Source organism: Heptranchias perlo, chromosome 6, assembly GCF_035084215.1.
Source record: "Heptranchias perlo isolate sHepPer1 chromosome 6, sHepPer1.hap1, whole genome shotgun sequence".
Classification (NCBI taxonomy): Eukaryota; Metazoa; Chordata; class Chondrichthyes; order Hexanchiformes; family Hexanchidae; genus Heptranchias; species Heptranchias perlo.
Window position 1 is genome coordinate 65,719,575 of NC_090330.1, and position 16,985 is coordinate 65,736,559.

General features: G+C 43.3%; 1 protein-coding gene across 2 annotated transcripts in view; it reads right to left on the minus strand.

Annotated features, from left to right (window-relative positions):
• The window catches only part of pcdh17 (protocadherin 17), an 89,362-nt gene that overhangs the window by 55,080 nt on the left and 17,297 nt on the right, over positions 1-16,985 (minus strand). For both annotated transcript variants that reach the window (XM_067986439.1, XM_067986440.1), the window contains exons 2-3: positions 15,249-15,307; positions 14,957-15,129 (exon numbers count right to left, since the gene is read on the minus strand). In XM_067986439.1, the coding sequence (XP_067842540.1) occupies positions 14,957-15,129; positions 15,249-15,307 (232 nt within the window). The remainder of the gene's footprint in view (positions 1-14,956; positions 15,130-15,248; positions 15,308-16,985) is intronic.

Consider the following 16,985-nt stretch of genomic DNA (forward strand, 5'->3'; position numbering starts at 1 on the left):
TTTATCTGGAAGCAATTTTAATGAGGGCAGATTTTCAATAAATTGTCCCTCAGAGTGACCTTGAGAAAACAATTAACGTACGTTCATATCGCCTTTAATGTAGAATGAAAAAGTCCAAAGGCACTTCACAGGAGTGTAATCAGATAAAGATCAACACTGAGCCAAAGAAGGAGATATTAGGAAAGGTGGCTAAAATTTTGATTGAAGAAGTGGGTTTTAAAGATAGTCTTCAAGGAGGAGAGGGAGGTGGAGAGGCAGAGATGTTTAGGGAGGGATTTCTAGAGCTTATGGCCTAGATGGCTAAAAGCACAACCGTCAATGGTAGGGCAAGGGTAGTGGGGGTTGCCCAGGAGGCCAGAGTTGGAGGAATGCAGTGTCGTTAGAGGGTTATAGGGATGGAGACGGTTACAGATATTGGGAGGGGCGAGGCCATGAAGCAATTTAAAAACCAGGATGAGAATTTTAAATTTGAGGTGTTGGGGGACTAGGAACCAATGTAGGTAACAGCAAGCACAGAGGTGATGGGTGAGCGGGAACTTGGTGCAGGATAGAATAGAGGTAGCAGTTTTGGATGACCTGAGGTTTATGGAGGGTGCAGGATGAGAGGCTGGCCAGAAGAGTATTAAAATAGTCGAGTATGGTAATGACAAAGTCATGGATGAAGGTTTCGGCAGCAAATGAGCTGAGGCAGGGCGGAGATGGGTGATGTTAAGGATGTGGAAGGAGGCATTCTTTATGATGGAGAGGATATAGGGCCAGAGACTTACCTTGGGGTGAGGACTGAGAGGGGGATGAAATTGATGGCTAGGGTACGGTGTTTGTGGTGGGGGCCGAAGGTTGATAGGTTTGGTTTTCCCAATTTTTAACTGGAGGAAATTGTGGTTCCTTCAGGACTGGATGTCGGCTAAGCAGTCTGGCAACACAGAAGCAGCGAAGGGGTCAATTGAGGTGATGGAGAGGTAGAACTGGGTATTGTCAGCGTACATGTGTAACTTGACGTCATGTCTTCAGATGATGTTTCCAAGGGGCAGTATGTTGATGAGAAAAAGGAGGGGGGGGGGGGCAAGGATAGATCCTTGGAGTAATTTCTGGAGACTCTTCGTCTACGACTGGATAGGTAAGAGTGGAACCAGGCAAAGGCAGTACCACTCAGATGGAGGAGAGGTGTTGGAGGAGAATGGTGTGGTTGACCATTTCAAAGGTTGCAGAGTGGTCAAGGAGCATGAGGAGGGATAATGCACTATGATTAAAGTCACACAGGATGTTATTTGTGACTTTGATTAGGGCCGTTTCACTGCTGCGGCAGGGGCAGAAACCCGATTGGCGAGATTCATACATAGAGTTGCAGGAAAGATGGGCACGGATTTGGGAGACGACAACATGTACAGGACTTTGGAGAGGCAAGGGAGGTTGAGATGGGACCTTAGTTTGCAAGGTAGGAAGGGGTCAAGGGTGTTTTTTTTGCAGAGGGAGTGAGAATGGCAGTTTAGAAAAGGAGGGGTCATTACCTGAGGTGAAGGATCCATTTACAATGTTGGCTAGCATTGGGGCCAGGAAGGTAAGTTGGTCAGTCAGCAGTTTAGTGGAAATGGAGTCAAGAGAACAGGAGGTGGGTCTCATGTACAAGCTGGACTGGTTGCACCTCAACAGAGTTGGGACCAATGTCCTTGCGGGGAGGTTAAGTTGTGCTGTGGGGGAGGGTTTAAACTAATTTGGCAGGATGATGAGCACCAGAATGAAACATTAGAGAGGAGGAACAAGGCGCACGGAGGACTGGGAGAGACAAATAGCACTAGAGTAAAGAATAGTTCAGAATTAGGAGGGATCAAACAAGGGGCAAGGCGAGGCAGTCTAAGATGAGTTTGGAGTGCATGCATGTAAATGCTCGTAGAGTGGTAAATAAGGTTGATGAGCTGCAGGCTCAAGTCGCCACATGGGTATATGATATAGTAGCAATAACAGAGACCTGGCTCAAAGATGGGGAGGATTCGGTACTTAATATTCCTGGCTACAAGGTATTCAGGAAAGGTAGGGAAGGAAAGAAAGGAGGGAGGTGGCAGTATTGATCAAAGAAACTATTATAGCACTGGAAAGGGATGATGTAGTTTTGGGGTCAAAGGCAGGATCTATTTGGTTAGAATTAGGGAACAATATAGCAGCTATTATGCTATGGGGTGTATACTATAGGCCACCAAATATTGGGAAGGAGCAAATTTGTAGGCAAATTACAGAAAGATGCAAGAACTATAGAGTAGTGATAATGGGGGACTTCAATTATCCCAATATGGACTGGGATAGTAACAATGTAAAGGGCAAAGAAGGGGAGGAATTCCTGAAATGTATACAAGAGAACTTTCTTGAGCAGTGTGATTCCAGCCCAATGAGGAAGGAAGCAGTGCTGGATCTAGTTCTGGGGAATGAAGTGGGGCAAGTGGAGCATGTTTCAGTGGGGGAGCATTTGGGGAACAGTGATCATAATATCATTAGGTTTAGAATAGTTATGGAAAAGGACAAGGAACAATCAAGTATAAAAATACTTTACTGAAGGAAGGCTAATTTCAGTGAGTTAAAAGGGGATCTTGCACTGGTGGATTGGAATCAAACATTGGTAGGCAAAACAATAATTGAACAATGTGAGGCCTTCAAGGAGCAGAAAGTTTGGGTACAGAGTAGACACATTCCTACGAGGGGGAAAGGAAGGACATCCAAAGATAGAGCTCCCTGGATGGCTAAAGATATAGAGATTAAAATGAAAAAGAAAAAGGAGGCTTATGATAAATGTAAGGTTCATAACTCAGCAGAGAACCAAGCTAAATACAGAAAGTACAGAGAAGATCCAAATAAGGGAATAAGAGGGGCAGAGAGAGATTAGCGGCTAACATAAAAGGGAACCCAAAAGTCCTCTATAATCATTTAAATAGCAAAAGGGTAGTCAAAGGAAGGGTGGGGCCAATTAGAGACAAAAAAGATCATCTTGTGGAGGCAGAGGACATGGCTGAGGTACCAAAACAATACTTCGCATCAGTCTTCACTAGAGTAGAGGATGCTGCCAATGTAGCAGTAAAGAAGGAGGTAGTAGTGATATTAGAGGGGATAAAAAGAGATAAAGAGGAGGTACTTAAAAGATTGGCAGTACTCAAAGTATAAAAGTCACCCGGTCCAGATGAGATGCATCCTAGGTTACTGAGGGAAGTATGGGTGGAAATTGCAGAGGCTCTGGTCACTATCTTCCAATCCTCCTCAGATATGGGGATGGTGCCGGAGGACTGGAGGATTGCAAATGTTACACCCCTGTTCAAAAAAGGGGAGCAGGATAAACCCTGCAATTACAGACCATTAGCCTAACATCGGTGGTGGGGAAACTTTTGGAGACAATAATCTCGGACAAAATTAATTGGCACTTGGAAAAGTATAGGCTAATAAGTGAAAGTCAGCAAGGATTTGTTAAAGGAAAATCGTGTTTGACTAACTTGATTGAGTTCTTTGATGAACTAACGGAGAGAGTTGATGAGGGTAGTGCGGTTGATGTGTGTATGGCCTTTCAAAAGGCATTTAATAAAGTACTACATGATAGACTTGTTAGCAGAATTAAAACCCATGGAATTAAAGGGACATCGGCAGCATGGTACAAAATTGGCTAAGGGAGAGAAAGCAGAGTAGTCTGTTCTTTAAGGGTAGGTATTAGGACCATTGCTCTTTATGATATATATTAATGACCTGGACTTGGGTATATAATTTCAAAGTTTGCAGACAACATGAAACTCGGGAATGTAGTAAACAATGTGGAGAATAGTAACAAACTTACTATAAAAGGACAGGGACAGACTGGTGAAATGGGCAGACATATGGCAGATGAAATTTAATGCAGAGAAGTGTGAAGTGATACATTTTGGTAGGATGAGGAGAGGCAATATAAACTAAATGGTACAATTTCTAAGGGGATACAGGAACAGAGAGACCTGGGGGTGTATGTACACAAATCTTTGAAGGTGGAGGACAAGTTGAGAAGGCTGTTAAAAATGCATATGGGATTCTGGGCTTTATTAATAGAGGCATAGAGTACAAAAGCAAGAAAGTTATGCAGGACCTTTATAAAATACTGGTTAGGGACTTCAGTTATGTGGAGCGACTGGAGAAGCTGGGCTTGTTCGCCTTAGAGCAGAGAAGGTTAAGAGGAGATTTGATAGAGGTGTTCAAAATCATGAACGGTTTTGATAGAGTAAATAAGGATGAACTGGTTCCAGTGGCAGAAGGGTCGGTAATCAAAAGACACAGATTTAAGGTGATCGGCAAAAGAACCAGGGGTGACATGAGGAAACATTTTTTATGCAAAGTTGTGATGATCTGGAATACACTGCCTGAAAGGATGGTTGTAAACAATCGAGGATTTATAAATTGAGGATTTATAAATTGAGGATTTCATTTCCACAACATTCATCTGAGGAAGGAGGAAGCCTCCGAAAGCTTGTGAATTTCAAATAAAATTGTTGGACTATAACTTGGTGTTGTAAAATTGTTTACAATTGTCAACCCCAGTCCATCACCGGCATCTCCACATCATGAAAGGATGGTGGAAGCAGATTCAATAATAACCTTCAAAAGGGAATTGGATAAATACTTGAATAATTTTTTTTTTACAGGGCTATGAAGAAAGACCAGGGGAGTGAGACTAATTGGATAGCTCTTTCAAAGAGGGCACGATGGACTGAATGGCCTCCTTCTGTGCTGTAACATACAATGAAACTATGAACTCGGAGACGGCCATGAGGAGAGATATGAAAGAATCTAGAGTAAGACGCGGCTCAGGGCAAGGGCTGGGGGGAACCTTGGGGGAGGTTTGACTTGGTGAGCAAGGGCAAGGGAGGTACCAGAGGCAGCTAATCATACTGGGTACAGTGAAAAAGCCAGAGGTTTTGCACTAACTGACACATGGTTTAACAGCCCTGATTGAGCACTTAATGAGCAACTGTGCCTTTGAACTTCTTCACACAAGGGACAGAGTCTGTTTGTACTGGCACTGAAAATAAAATAGGGCCTCACATTGGATGTAAAACTCATAAAAGACATTGACTTCAGTGAGTTAATATGCAAAATATCAAATTAGAGCAAGTCATTTTCTTACTCAAGTTACAGAAATGTTTGATGTGTAAATCCATTTGCAGAAAGGTGAGTATAATTTTTGTTCATACCATTGCCAGTGATGAAGACAACGCTTCAAGTGTTTAGGCTACAAGGGTTTTCTCAAATATTGGAGCCAAAACTCTGGAGTGGGTTCCGCCAATCTCCCACTGCAACTCTGATGGGAGACCAGTCATACGCCCAGGAAGAAGGTGGAGTCCCATTTGTCCCTGCACAAAGCCAATGACAGCCAGGGGATGGATCCAGAGCCTGGGGTCTCCTTAAACCAGGAGTTCCCACTTCTCGGGGTGGAAGGGGACTCGATGTGATGGCTGTTATTCTGAGTGAATGGAGTGCCAGCCTCCATGAGGGTGTCTGTGGGACCCACGGTGGGGTCCAGACCAAACAAATTGCCGTGGCCCCTGAAAAATGTTCAATGTTGGCCAACTTGCTCAGGGGGCTGAGAGGACCATGGGGTTGGTCGGTCCATGGAGGTGGAGTCCTGGAGTTTCTGGCAGGGTTAGGAAGACAGGTGCTGGCGGTGTACCCGAAGTGGTGCTTGCGCCTGCTTTAACCATCTAAAGAGGTGCCCTCCCGCCGCCCTGCAAAATCCGACAGCGCTAGAGGGCACCAGCAGGCACGAATTTTGGGGCCATTGTGGTGGTAGGTTTTAACACATAACTAGTTGATCTCCCAAGGGAAATGCTCACAGACAAAATAGTCTCTTCCAGTGCTGTATTTCTGCTTCTCTCCCATTCGGTAATTCTTTCTCTCCCTCTCCGTTTATCTTAAACTTTTTCTACCCCTCTCTCTTTCTCTTTATGTCTCTCACATACTTCCTCATCTCGGTCTCCAAATCTATTTGTTTCTCTCTTGCTCTTTCTGCAAGTCTATCCTTCCACCTACCTCCTCTCTCTTCTGTTTATTTCCCACTTTCTCTGTATATTTCGACAGGTCTCCCCTTTCTGACATCCTCGATTGGTACCTTACAACTTTCAAGGCCAGAGGGCACAGCAAGGTGGGTAGTAGAGCCAGGTGGCGACAGACTGGGGCCAGGCAGGGACAGACTGGGGCCAGGTGAGGACAGACTGGGGCCAGGCAGGGACAGACTCGGGCCAAGTGGGGCCGGGCAGGGACAGACTGGGGCCAGGCAGGGATAGACTGGGGCCAAGTGGGGACAGACTGGGGCCCGGCAGGGACAGACTGGGGCCAGGTGAGGACAGACTGGGGCCAGGCAGGGACAGACTCGGGCCAAGTGGGGCCGGGCAGGGACAGACTGGGGCCAGGCAGGGATAGACTGGGGCCAGGCAGGGATAGACTGGGGCCAAGTGGGGACAGACTGGGGCCCGGCAGGGACAGACTGGGGCCAGGCAGGGACAGACTGGGGCCCGGCAGGGACAGACTGGGGGCAGGCAGGGGCAGACTGGGGCCAGGCAGGGGCAGACTGGGGCCAGATGGGGACAGTCTGGGGCCAGGCAGGAGTCAGGTGGGGACAGATTGGGGCAAGGTAGGGACAGACTGGGGCCAGGTGGAGACAGACTGGGGCCAGGTAGGGACAGACTGGGGCCAAGTAGGGACAAACTGGGGCCAGGCAGGGTCAGACTGGGGCCAAACGTGGAAAGACTTGGGGCCAGGTTGGGAAAGACTGTGGTCAGGGGCAGGCTGTTGAGAATTTGGCACAAATTTTGCAGGAAATTAGGGGCTGTAGCTTGGGTTGAAGGTAGCTGGGGAGAGGCTCAGGTTGGAGGGAGGGAACTGAATGGGATCTAGGGCCCGTCCTGGGAAGAAGTGGGAGCCAGGGCCTACCCTGGAAGGGCCCAAGGAATGGGATGTAGCAGACAGAATGCCTTGGATGGGGAAAAACATTAAAAAAACACTTCATCCTGCCTCTGATACGATTCTCTCTCTCCCTATGCTCCTCTTAACCAGGTCTCTTATTATGTTTTCCACACTGTTTATCGCTTTCTTTGAAAGAATTACGTGCTCTCTCTCTCTCTCTATCTAAGCCCCTCAGAGCATTTATTTACCTATTTCATCTAACAGACTTTCTCAGTTAGCCTGACATCAGTAGCAGGGAAAATGCTAGAATCTATTATTAAGGACGTAGTAACAGAGCACGTAGAAAATCATAATATGATTAGGCAGAGTCAACACAGTTTTATGAAAGGGAAATTGTGTTTGACAAATCTACTAGAATTTTTTGAGGGTGTAACTAGCAGGGTAGATAAGGGGAAACCAGTGGATGTAGTATATTAGGATTTTCAAAAGGCATTCAATAAGCTTCCACACAAGAGGTTGTTGTGTAAGATTTGAGCTCATTGGGTTTGGGGTAATATATTAGCATGGATTGAGGATTGGTTAACGGACAGAAAACAGAGTAGGAATAAACAGATCATTTTCAGGTTGGCAGGTTGTAACTAGTGGGGTGCTGCAAGGATCAGTGCTTGGGCCTCATCTGTTTACAATATATATCAATGACTTAGATGAGGGGACTGAGTGTAATGTATCCAAGTTTGCTGATGATACAAAGCTAGGTGGGAAAGTAAACTGTGAGGAGGACACAAAGAGGCTGCAAAAGGATATAGACAGATTAAATGATTGGGCGAGAAGGTGGCAGATCGAGTATAATGTGGGGGAATATGAAATTATCCACTTTGGTAGGAATAGAAAAGCAGAATATTTTTTAAAAGGTGAGAGACTAAGAAATGTTGGTAGTCAGAAGGATTTGAGTATGCTTGTACACAAATCGCAGAAAGTTAACCTGCAGGTACAGTAAGTAATTAGGAAGGCAGATGGTATGTTAGCCTTTATTGCAAGGGGGTTGGAATGTAAGAGTAAGGAGGTCTTGCTGCAATTATATAGGGCTCTGGTGAGACCACACCTGGAGTACTGTGTACAGTTTTGGTCTCCTTACCTAAGGAAGGATATACTTGCTTTAGACGCGGTGCAACAAAGATTCACTGGATTGTTTCCTGGGATGACGGGGTTGTCCTATGAGGAGAGATAGTGTAGAATGAGCCTATATTCTCTGGTGTTTAGAAGAATGAGAGGTAATCTCATTGAAACGTATAAAATTCTTAGAGGGCTTTACAGGATAGATGCTGAGAGGCTGTTTCCCCTGGCTGGAGAGTCTAGAACTAGGAGTCTGAAGATAAGTGGTCGGCCATTTAGGACCGAGATGAGGGAAAATTTATTTACTCAGAGGGTTGTGAATCTTTGGAATCGTTGACTATATTCAAGACTGAGATCGATAGATTTTTGGACACTAAGAGAATCTAGAGATATGGGGACAGGGTTGGAAAGTGGAATTGAGGTAGAAGATCAGCCATGATCTTATTGAATGGTGGAACAGGCTTGAGGGGCCATATGGCCTACTCCTATTGCTATTTATTTTGCTCTTATATTCCTTCTCCCCATCTCAACTACATAAGAACATAAGAAAAAGGAGCAGGAGTAGGCCATACGGCCCCTCAAGCCTGCTCTGCCATTCAATCAGATCATGGCTGATCTTCAACCTCAACTCCACTTTCTTGCCCGACCACCATATCCCTTGATTCCCCTAGAGTCCAAAAATGTATCTATCTCAGCTTTGAATATACTGAGGCTCTATCACTTTTTATCTCTCCAGCTCATCTCCCAGAACAGGGTCTCTGTAAACTCATTTTAAAATTTGTATCTCTCTTTTTGTAGCTGTCTCTCTGCTTCTCTCCCATTCTATAATTCCTCTGTCACCCTGGTTTTATGTCTCCCTCTTATCTCTATATCCCTCTGATACACATTCTCTCATTGTTGTAACTGTGTCTCTCTGTGTCCAAATTTATTGCTGCTCATAGATTGGATTTCTTAAAAAGATACTCAAGTCATAGAATCATAGAATCTTACAGCACACAAGGAGGCCATTTGGCCCATTGTGTCTGTGCCAGAACTTTTAAAGAGCTACCCAATTAGTCCCACTCCCCTGCTCTTTCCCCATAGCCCTGAAAATTTTTCCTTTTCAATGATATATCCAATTCCTTTTTCCTTCTCCAGTGCTTATCTTGTAAACCCTCACTCACACTGTGTTTGACACCCTCCAGCCCAACTCTAAGCTTTGTGTGTCTCTTACCTTTTTGATTTCAGGAATGAAGCCTTCGCCATCACCTGCAACACCCACCCCTGTCCCAACCCTGCTACCTCACACCTAACCCAGGCCCTGTACCTAACCATGTGCTACAGCCCTGCCCTCCTCTTGCTGAATGACAGTCGCAACAGCTCAGAGAATAATATAAAAAAATATGAATACGTTCCTTGAACCCCCCCACCGCAACAGGCTCTCTTTCCCTTCCTTCTTCCGAAGAGAGTAAGGCCTAGAAATTGGTTTGCATGGCCTGCTGGTGCGAGCTGGCCTCAGGGAATGATCCCTGCACTAGAACGGGTAAGCTCTAGACTCACCCGATGATTGGGCCTCGGGCTTCATCTACATCAGGCCGGCGTAGAACATTTGAATTTCCAGCCGCTGTATTGCTGCATTGACCCTTAGGTAGGTCTTTCGTGACCAGAGAGATATCGGGAGAGGGAGGGGGGCAACCGGGAGAGGGGGGAAGCAATCAGGTGGAGGGGTCCAGGTAGTGATACCGGGGGGGAAAGGGGGGTGGGGGGGGTGGTGGTGGGTGCGACTGGTGGCTTGCAGTGACCCGTGGTCTTAATGTGGGGTCAGGAGGAGCTCTCCTGCACCTCTCAGCTCCACATTCAGGTAAGTATTTTTTAAGAACTTTCCTTTTTGGTGGCGGCCTGCAGCAATTGAGGTCCTGGTTAGGCTGCAAGTAGACCTGGTTTTCCTGAACAGGGCAAACCAATTTGGTTAAGGGGGTCTCACACAGGCGTTAGGCCCCTATCTGCATTGGCATAGGGCCTACTGCCTGTTTCAGGCGCGGGCCCTGGATGCTTCTTTTGATGCCTATACCAATATGGTGGGCAGTGCATTTCCGGCTCAGAATGTGCACGCACACGGTGCCCGCCATATTGGATGGCTTGTCGACCATTCTGCACCTGTAAAGCAAGCACAGCATCATCGAATTTCTAGGCCTATATGTCTTTCTACCCCACCAAAACAGGGTTTCCCTTTCCCCACCCCAGCACCAGAGTGGCTCTCTGTCTCCCCTCACGTTCAACATCTCTTTCTTGTTTTTCCTCGGTGTCATTTTAAGGATAGTGTGCTGCAAGCCTTCATTAGGGCTTTCCTTTCTCTCATATTGATTGGCAATGACCTCAGGCGGGAACCATGGGGCGATTCAGATGCAGTTACAATGTGCCATACTTGTGCAAACCAATTTTATTTATATTTATTCTTTTCCCAGCAGGTTGCTGAATCTCTGCCTTTAATTATTTTTGTAGAGTTCCTGCAGTCCTTCATTGATTTTTTTTTTAACTTTTCATGTTTAAATGCTTCATAAAAACAGCACAGTTGAACAGACTGTGGTGTCACTGTTTTTCTGTGTCTGATTTTAAATAACATTTTGAAAGTTCATACTCAGCAAATTTTCTATTGACGCCAAGGGGGTAATTTTCAAATTGATGAATGGAAAGGAAAATCAGGCAGTTTCTACAATAGGTGCTTGACCTACGATGCCAATTTTACTCTTCAGCAGTAAGTTGAAAATTCCCCCCTCAAGTATTTACGAAACATTCCCTGCACAACCCTCCCCCCCACAAAAAAAGCAATGATTGATCATTTGATACTTTCTTTTACAAACATTTTAAGCAGTTCTATGGAGCTGCACCTAAAGTTGATTGGTTCTTGTCACCTAACGGATGGACCAATCAGATCACAGAAAAGTGACAATGGCGGAAGTGAGGTCAATCTTTTTGAGAAAAGGCAGATACAGCGGCTAACCCGGTATAACAAAGCTTGACAACAAAATCTTTTAAGTGTGCATGTTAAATAAAGTGTTACTTTAGAAGGACCCCATTTGAAAGTAATTGCAATCATTCAGTCAGGTATAATCTCTCATAGAGGGGACTAATGCTCTTTCTTCAGCTGTGAAAAGTGATTCTGCAATGCTGTAGTTAGCAGGGAACTTGCTGGAGATCTGCACTGAATATAAGTAATACAATTCTTTCCACTTTGATATATTTCAACATTACAGTCTGCAGTGCCTTTGTTACTTAGAAACATTTTATCAAGTCCACTGATTGCCCAAACTATTAACTTGATAATCCACAGCTGGGTCAAAATCCTGGAATTCCCTACCTAACCGCACTGTGGGAACACCTTCACCACAAGGATTGCAGCGGTTCAAGACAAAGCCCTCCACCACCTTCTCAAGGGCAACTAGAGATGGGCAACAAATGCTGGCCTTGCCAGTGACGCCCAAAACCGGAGAATGTATTTAAAAAAAAAATACAACAAAGTCTGGGCTGCAGTTAAAATAGTATCATCTTTTCTAAAGCAAGGAGCGGCCCATATTTTTAAAATTGAAACTTCCACCAGTGCGTTAAACCATCATAAACAAGCAGTACGCCTCCCTGGCATCCTGGGTTCATCGGAGTCAAATGTTGATGCTGAGCCTGGTAAGTCCCATCTCAGATACACAGGATAAGCTCCAAAGGGCTCTGTGTTCAGACTGCGATTGTGATGATGTCTGCAGTCTTCTGTTGAACAGGTGCGGGATGACCCAATGAAATGTGTGTACTTACCACCATTATCCATACCAATAAGGTCATTAGTCATTTCTGTCCAGTACAATTTTTACTTGATAACTCTATTACATATTCAATTAATCGGTGAAGCCTGGGGTATATGTTAATGATGTTGTTCTGTTCATATCAGGTAAAAATGGAGATCGCATCCTGGACTATCGTAATTATGATCAGACAGCAATGCCAATTGGTTGGGTGGGAATAAACAGGTGGCAAAAATATTTCTAAATCCCATTCAGTGTTGTTTGGCTCACAAAGTTGTCAAATATGATTTGGTTTCAGTCCTTCATTAATAGTGAACAATTAACATCAGTTTTAGTTTTTAAATTCCTTTGTGGTTAAAGTAATTTCAAACGTAAAGCAGGATTGGCGTATTCGATAGAAACAGTAGGGTACTCTAAGCTCTATTTATGAAGCAAAGCCACTGTGTGTTTTTCTCAGTGTGATGCTCAAACGTTATGAGACACTGATAAGATCTTACACTGAATATAAATTGTGTTTGGAACACAGTCCCTAAAACCCCATTGATGTTTGGCAGTGTCTTGAAAGTAGAGTGAGCGAGATAGTTTCAAAAGCTGCTCCATTAAAATCTTTTATTGAAATCTATAGAAAATAATCTTGGGTGACTGCAAGCAGTAAAATGTCCATCATCTCTAATGCACTGCACTATGTTACAAATCAACTGAAGAACTCAGGGAAGATGTTAAGATTATATCGATCAAAAGGGAATTCAAAGTACACTGTATTTGCATTTCTAGTTGCCTCAGCTAAAGGAAAATGTTATTTTTAAGTTTTCATTACTCTACAATGGTGGTTCCTTTTGATATGCAATTCCACAGGCTTTAAAATTAGCTTTCTCTGTAAATAAACTTCAAGAAGCTCATTGGATCCTACTTCTCTGAAATGGGGTTTGTTTGTATAATGCTTAACCCGTACTAATCAAGTTACAATTAGCTAGCTATCTGGTCTCCGTCCTTCAGTTTTTTAAATGTGTTTTCTTTGCGATTTTCTCTGTTTCTTATGTCATTAGGGAACCTTTACTGAGCACTGTTGCTGGCTAGGAGGACAGGAACGAGCTTGTTTTTAAAAAGATACACAATTCTGAAGAGTTAGGAGCATGCGTCACATTTGTATGTATCAGTGTTTGAATGAAAGATCCCAAAACTGAATTGGGGTTGCAGTAACAACAATGAAAAGGGAGCTACAATAGGAAAGGTACACCCTGTACATCCTGGTTATCTCTATACCTGCACTCCCAAGTTGTGCAGACACACATGCACATTTTTGGCTTTGCATCTGACAGAATATTGAAAAAGATTTGCAGGCCAGCTTTAAAAGCACATGTATTGGGATGTGCCAGTATTGAGTATTAACAAGTACTGTATCAGCCTTTATCCTGCACATCTCAATATATGTAAGTGAGAAAAAATGTTAGTTTATGAATAACTCACAATCTCTTCATTTGCGGTGTCTTTGATAAAAACCTCGCTGAGTTATACAGCGCAAGGGTTTTCACAGAAGTCAGAGCTGGCTGTACTCTTCAGTTATTCTATGTAGAATACCTTCCTTACTCTTATGGAAACTGCTTCTTATTGGAAATTCTGTACAAGTTCCCTTTGAGGATACCACCTCCTTTCTCCTTTGGGAAGTCTGTCTACTTTAAAATCTTGGGGGGAAAAATCCTCGCAGTGAATCATTAAATATCAAAAGGTAACTGCTCTCTTTGCAGAACATTTAATGGGAGACAATTTCTGTTTCCAAACGCTGCATTTCCATGTTGACTTTTTCCAGTCTCACTACCCCAGGTGTTTTTTTTTAAACAATGTTCAATTATAGTTGCATAAGAAAACTTTTTTTTTGTTTGTTGATTATTTCAAAACAACCATTCAGAAGAAGAAATGTAAAATGACATCCTTGCTCGGTCCAAACACCCAAGCAATTTAACAGCAGCAACATTATTCAGCTCAACAAAATAAAAATAGCTACATAATGGTGTGTTACCAGGGTAGAAATTATTTTAGGTCCATTTTCAGGCCTGAAATAGGCAACGCACTTGGAGCACGCACCAGAAGCTGGAGGCTTGAGGCCTGTCCCAAATTGGGCCTCAGGCTTCATCTGAATAATTCCAGCTAGCCGGGGATGCCAATTGGGCATTCAGAGACTGCTTGCTGAAGACCAAATGGACTGGCTGGAACGCAGGCAGTGGCCCACATGTAGATCCTGGTTGGGGGGAGGGGGAAAGACAAACGGGAGGTGGGTATGTGCGGGCCAGTAGTGGCCTGCAGTGATGCTGTAGAGCCAGGAGGAGCAGAAATGCTGCATATTGAGGTGAGTTACAAAAAAGAACTTACCTTTCTGTTGGCGGCCCTTTAAGGATCGCTGGTTAGGCCGCACATGGAATTAAAATGGAAGAATTTTTGAGAGGGATCCTGAAAGTTGTTGGGCCCCTCATTAGCATACACAAGGGGCCTACCGCCTGTTTCAGGCTGCCGCCAGGGGTGCTTGAATATCACCCATCTCAATATGGTGTTGGACGTATTTCAGATACTCTTGCCATGCAGGACATAGCCCCACAAAATTGGACCTTCCCCTCCACCCCCCATCCTAATCGAAAATCAGACGCAACGCGGTCCAATTTCTATCCCACCTTTTAGTTACATGCAACATAAGGGAGTAGAGTTATTTTTTTTAATTGATTTATCAATATGGCATCCAAGGGTAGATTGTACAAATTTGCATTCCACGGCTTCGTGAAATGCGAACGCACATCTCTAGCTGAGGCACAGAGGTCAGCACATCGGCAGGATTTCCCACCCATTACCCAAGGGAAATCCCGCCTGAATTCCCGATTGTGCTCCGGTCACACAAAGCTCCACGATGGGAGTGTGAATTTGCAAAATCTACCCTCCAGCTCTTTTAATCGTGAACATAAATCAGGTTCTAACAGATCAAAGTGATCGATTTTTGAAGCAGAATTGTTTAAAAAAAATCATCTCTTCAGCATTACTATTTTCAATGGATCCTCTTTCCATCACCCACCTTAAAAGTAATCTGTCTCTGGCACGTTTTTAATGGGGAATGAAACATCACATTTCCTCTTCAAAAATGTTCAGTGCAGCTTAGAGCTTTTTGCTTTTGAATCATTACAGCTTTAACTAACCTTGTTCGGGTACTGGGGGTTTCGCTGTCGTAGATTTTATCTTGAGTGCATCCTTGGCAGACATGTCACAGCAGGAGCCTTTATTAGTGTCCTGATCGCTGTCGGCTTGGTCACTGTCTCCGTGTCCGCTGTCCCTCAAACTCACCCTCTCTGGATCTTTGAACGTGGAATTACTGAAACAAAAGACAGTTCTGCTTCGTCACCACATCAATTTACAGTAATTTGGTGTGACTGAGCAATGCAGACAGGAATGCAAATGCAGCAGCTGAGCAAGACATTTAAAAGGACTTACCTTTGAACAAACTGCTGCCTGCTGCCCATGTAATTGGGCTCTGCGGGAAAATTGTCTGTCTGTGAAGAATAGATGAGGAAATTTAAGTATATTGGTACATATTAAAATCTCCTAGTGTGAAACAAAATTTCCTAGAGGAAAATGATTAATAATTTAAAAATTCCCTTTTATCTTTAGATTTGTACACTATAATTTCTTTTTAAAAAATTGCCTCTATAATTGCATATCCTAAACAATCAGATCACTACAGGGCAAGAATTTTGCTGGGTTAAGCAATGTAACTATCAAAAATAAAATGTCTCTTTTTTTCTGTTGAATTTGAATTAGAGTGTGCATTAAGCTAAGGAGGAACATTGGTTCTCCATCAGCATCAAGCAATTCCAGGATGGGATTTTCAATTCATAATTTTTTTCCTTTAATGCAACAATTGCCAAATACAGAAAATGAGCACTTTACAATTCAGAATATGTTCATTATTCCATTAGATTAGTTACAAATGTAATTATATCATTCACAGAACTGAAATGAAATTTTTCACCCTCAAAACACAGAGGGTTTAATTTCCTCTAGTAGAGTACTGGTTAATGTGCTCATGTCAAATTTCTTTGTGAATTATTTCAGGCCGTTTAAAATAATTGGATGAATGACTATGTTAGAGGAGCACACAAAGAACTTTGCTTGAACACGTTAGGCAGTGCTCGGAGGAAGTTAAGCTCCCCATGTGACCTTGGAACTTTTAAAGTAATCGTGCTTTTTGTTAAACAACTGTAAAAAAAATCCCCATCTCTCAATCTTTAATGTGGAATAGTGTGAAACAGAATAGGAAGGCACTAAATAACCATGCAAAATTTCTGCCTTCAATATAGTGTCAGGAAAGGTTAAGAGGAATCATTTCTTTTAGAGTAAAAATGCGGATGCAAAGGGTTAACCATGAAGTACCACTTTAATTGCTTTAGACATTAATGGATGTTTGTACCTTTATTCTTCCTCGGAATATTCCAAGAAACAATTTTTAACAAGTGTAAAGATATGAATTTTGTACACACGCTATAATAAGATATTTCAAATAGCTGGTTTATTTATTATACTCTATGGTACTAAGAAATTATGCATATATAACTATTACGTTTGGATACTGGTTTTTGGTCGATACCTATGTACACTCAGTAATAAACAGCCTGCTGCATATTCCTATGAATGCACTACAAGCACTGGATTTGCAGGTCAGTGACAACCACAGAAATTGGATCCCTACAATCCCTAATGGCTGAATTCAACCATTAAACATTTAAGTGACATGTGTCCACACAAATTAACATTTCAGTCCTGGTCACTGAACTTTGCTGTTCTGCTAATTGCTGGACAATAAATTATATACAAATCCTGTTATTTCGACATTATTTAAACAATATTAAGCACTGTATTGCATTTGACACATAGTCATTATCCTTCCACCTGTGAATGTTGCTATCTGGGCTAACTTTCCAGGAAAGAAGGAACACTCAAATTAACTAGCAGGTGTAGGGTTAATCAGCTAAAACTGCAGCACTGGCCTAGTGAGCTTTAGGGGCATTTGAAGTCTAGCACTGCCAGGAGTCATGCTCTGCCTGCCCATGTGAAGGTCACACTAGCAATAATTGACTTTGCCTCAGGTTCATTGCAGATACTGATAAGGGAATTTGCTGAATTTAGTTAACCATCCATGTCATATTGTGTTCTCAGGTGACAGATCCTCTT